We start from the raw sequence: 3,214 nt of genomic DNA, 5'->3' as shown, positions 1-3,214 counted from the left end.
TCAGAAATCCACCTGCCTCTGCCTCCCAAGTGCTGGGATTAAAGGCGTGTGCCACCACCGCCCGGTTAAAACTGTATCTTAATAGCTGAACGATTAAATGATCTACCTTTACTTTCTATGCTAATCTAGCTACCTCTCAGCCCCATTCCATGACACTTGCATATAATTATTGATCTGGCTCTTGAGACCCCTACATAGCTCCAATTCTTCCATCCACCTAATATGACCATTCTCACTTCCCAAGAGTACCCTGAATTGTTTTTAAATAATACTGAATATTGTATTTACCATGTATGTGTGTTTTGCCTGCATGTATTCCTGTGTTCCATGTGCATGCCTGGAGGCCAGAAGAGGGTGTGGGATCCCTTGGAACTATAGTAACTAGAACTGATTGTGTGGGTGCTAGGAATCGAACTTGTGCTCTTAATGACTGAGCCATCTCTTTAGCTCCAGTATCTTGAGTTGTTAACATTTCCTTCATCTCTCTATCGGAACCTAAAGTTTATGAAATGATATGTCTCAAGAGCACTGGAGACACACCACTTTGTAATCTTCCCAGTTCCACATACAATATCTAAATGGCTATAGGTTAGAAACATACCAATCCAAGTCATTAAAGAATGACTGGCAGGCAAATCACTTCAGTACTTGGAAGTGGATGATCTAAGATAGAAAGAGGTCTTGAACCATGTATGGAAGTAGAGGAAGTACACTTGGGGTCAGTACTGACTGGAGTTCTCAGATTCAATCAAGATTCAATGGAAGAGAAAAGCAACATGGACAAGAATAAGAAGTGGGGTACAGCAAGTAGGTACATCAAAAGTGGCCAATCAGAAATTGAAAGGACAGGTGGTAGAATTGAGAAACACAGTGAGATGTTGTACTGAGGCTCTGGTAAAGTTAAACGGGTTTGATGTTAGTATGGAACGAAGGCTACAATGTACTAAACGTTGCTTTCCTTGCCTCTGGAACCTGAGGAAGTTCTGTTTTTATGATGATGACAATAAAGCACCCATTATGTTAAAACTGGCAGTTGGGGGCTGGCGAGATGGCCCACCAGATAAGAGCATTGCCTGCTCTTCCGAAGATCCTGAGTTCAAATCCCAGCAACCACATGGTGACTCGCAACCATCTGAATGAGATCTGTCTCCCTCTTCTGGTACGTCTGAGGCAGCTACAGTGTACTTATGTATAATAATACAAATCTTTAAAAAAAAACTGGCAGTTGGTCAAACGCACACATTTTAAGTTCAAATAAAATAGAAAATGCTTATGACTATTTCTTAAATGTAAAGGCAACCTATGACAAGGGATTTTCATTGGAACCTGAGTTTGACCATAGTCATTCTCATGATGAGCCTCTTATCACCTAACCACCCTGCAGTTTCTTTACTTTAGGAGTCTTACCCCAGAGGCTTCACCCCGGAGGCTCAGTGAAAATCCATCCGGAAGCACGGTGTGAACCAGGGAGCCACACAAACTCCAGCTTACCCACTGCAGAACTCGGAACGTTATTCTGAATCCTGCATTTGCACACACCTTCACTGGTGAAGTCTGGAAAAGGGGCTTTCCGTCGCATGCCTTTTGGGCTCTCTGCGCGTCTCTCGAGGAGTAAAACTTGATGAAGGTGTAGAAACCAGGACGGGCCACTGCAGCGTTCGGGAAGAGTCGGACTGAATACAGAAGGCCAAACTGGGAGAACACTGTGAACAGAGAATGCTGTGGGAGGCCCACGAGTGAGTGCTGACCCCCTGCCTCACGTCAAACCCAGACCCCGCCTTCTCCACTGGGAACACTCCTCCCTGCACTGATGCTGGGCTTCATCTAAGAAGGAGACAAGCCCGGGTGGCTAAGGATGCCCCGCTGGCTCCCTGGTGCTCTGCGCCCCTCCTTCAGCGCGGGCCCACGCCTCCTGTCCCACGGTTCCCCCCTGTCCCCTCTTCCTCCCTCCGCGCGGCCTCTCACACTTAAGGCCTCGGCTGGTGGACCAGCGCTCAACTCCCACACCAACAAAACTTTATCGCTCTGGGTAGGAACTACGAAAGAGATCAACTCCGCCATAGTAAAGCCACTGCGCCTGCGCAAGCCACTACCGCGAAATTTAAACCCTAGCAACAAAGGGGCGGGACGGAACAAATAAAGGACGGAACCAAGCCACCACCGTTTCCTTAAACCTTCCCACAAAGCAGATACTTAAATGTTTCCCTACAAATTAAGTATTTAAATTTGCACCAGTGCCACAGGCTTGTTAAAATACCAAGACACGTCCGCACATATTCTACTGAGCGCTAAATGAGTTTCCCTGTTGATAAAGCTTCAAATCTGGCTCTTTTCCATATCTGAGCTTAAAAAGTTTTCTGTACCTTTCAAACTATTGTGTCCGTCCCATTCAGGATGTCTGGCTAACTCATACAAATTAAAATTAAGAAAAGAAAGGCGTGGTGGCGCACGCCTTTAGTCCTTGCACTTCGATGGCAGTGGCCAGCCTTGGTTTAAATAGAGTGAGCTCCAGGACAACCAAGGCCATAAAGAGAGACCCTGTCTCAAAACCCCACCACGCAAATAAAAAAAAAGAAGACAAGTCAAAGTCCTTTTCTCGGCGGAGAGGAATAAAGACATGCTCCCTGAAAACACACTCCTTCCATTCACAACACGCACTGCACACACACACACAACTTGTTCTTTGCAGGAACAACCAATGCTCCTAACACAGCAACAGTTTATCTTCTGATATTAGAACAAACTTTGTTCCCCGGAGGGGTGCACCGTTCCTGGAGGTACTGCAATACCAGGTCGATGCGTGGAGTGGACGGAGCAAGCTCCTATTCCAACTCCTATTTCCAAAAATCCATTTAATATATTGTCCTCGGATAGAGGACGTATCAGATATTAAACTGATAAGAACAGATACTACACTTGATCTTAGCCAAAAGGCCGAGAAGCGATACCCGAGGAAGCACACACGCCCGGGACACTCACCGACGCACACACCTTTACTCACGGTCACCAACACCGCGGTCTCAAACACACAGCCTACACCAACTCTCCTCCTCATCGCGTTCAGCACCTTTATGCCACGAAAAGTCTTTAACATCCAAGGAAAGTCTAGAAGTTTTTGTTGCGGTTTTTTGCTCCCAGAGTGCCTCAGAGCACTTATTTGCATGTCCCGCCCAAGCGTGCCGGAAGCCCGAACCTGGACTGCTTTTTCCGCTTC

At 46.5% G+C, this 3,214-nt stretch overlaps 1 protein-coding gene and 1 non-coding gene across 2 annotated transcripts in view; both read right to left on the bottom strand.

The window, feature by feature from the left end:
• The window catches only part of Rdm1 (RAD52 motif containing 1), a 10,632-nt gene extending 8,421 nt beyond the window's left edge, over positions 1 to 2,211 (bottom strand). The window contains exons 1-2 of the mRNA XM_031353668.1: positions 1,966 to 2,211; positions 1,540 to 1,719 (exon numbers count right to left, since the gene is read on the bottom strand). Coding sequence (XP_031209528.1) covers positions 1,540 to 1,719; positions 1,966 to 2,061 — 276 coding nt within the window. The 5' untranslated portion in view covers positions 2,062 to 2,211. The remainder of the gene's footprint in view (positions 1 to 1,539; positions 1,720 to 1,965) is intronic.
• Positions 2,212 to 2,755: 544 nt separating this feature from the next.
• Positions 2,756 to 2,946, bottom strand: LOC116079494. The gene has a single exon (XR_004114033.1). It is a non-coding gene; the product is annotated as a U2 spliceosomal RNA (small nuclear RNA).
• Positions 2,947 to 3,214: the final 268 nt, after the last annotated feature.

This window comes from Mastomys coucha, unplaced genomic scaffold (genome assembly GCF_008632895.1).
Source record: "Mastomys coucha isolate ucsf_1 unplaced genomic scaffold, UCSF_Mcou_1 pScaffold5, whole genome shotgun sequence".
Taxonomy (NCBI): Eukaryota; Metazoa; Chordata; class Mammalia; order Rodentia; family Muridae; genus Mastomys; species Mastomys coucha.
Note: the sequence above shows the minus strand (reverse complement) of the source record. Positions and strands in the feature narration are given on the sequence as shown.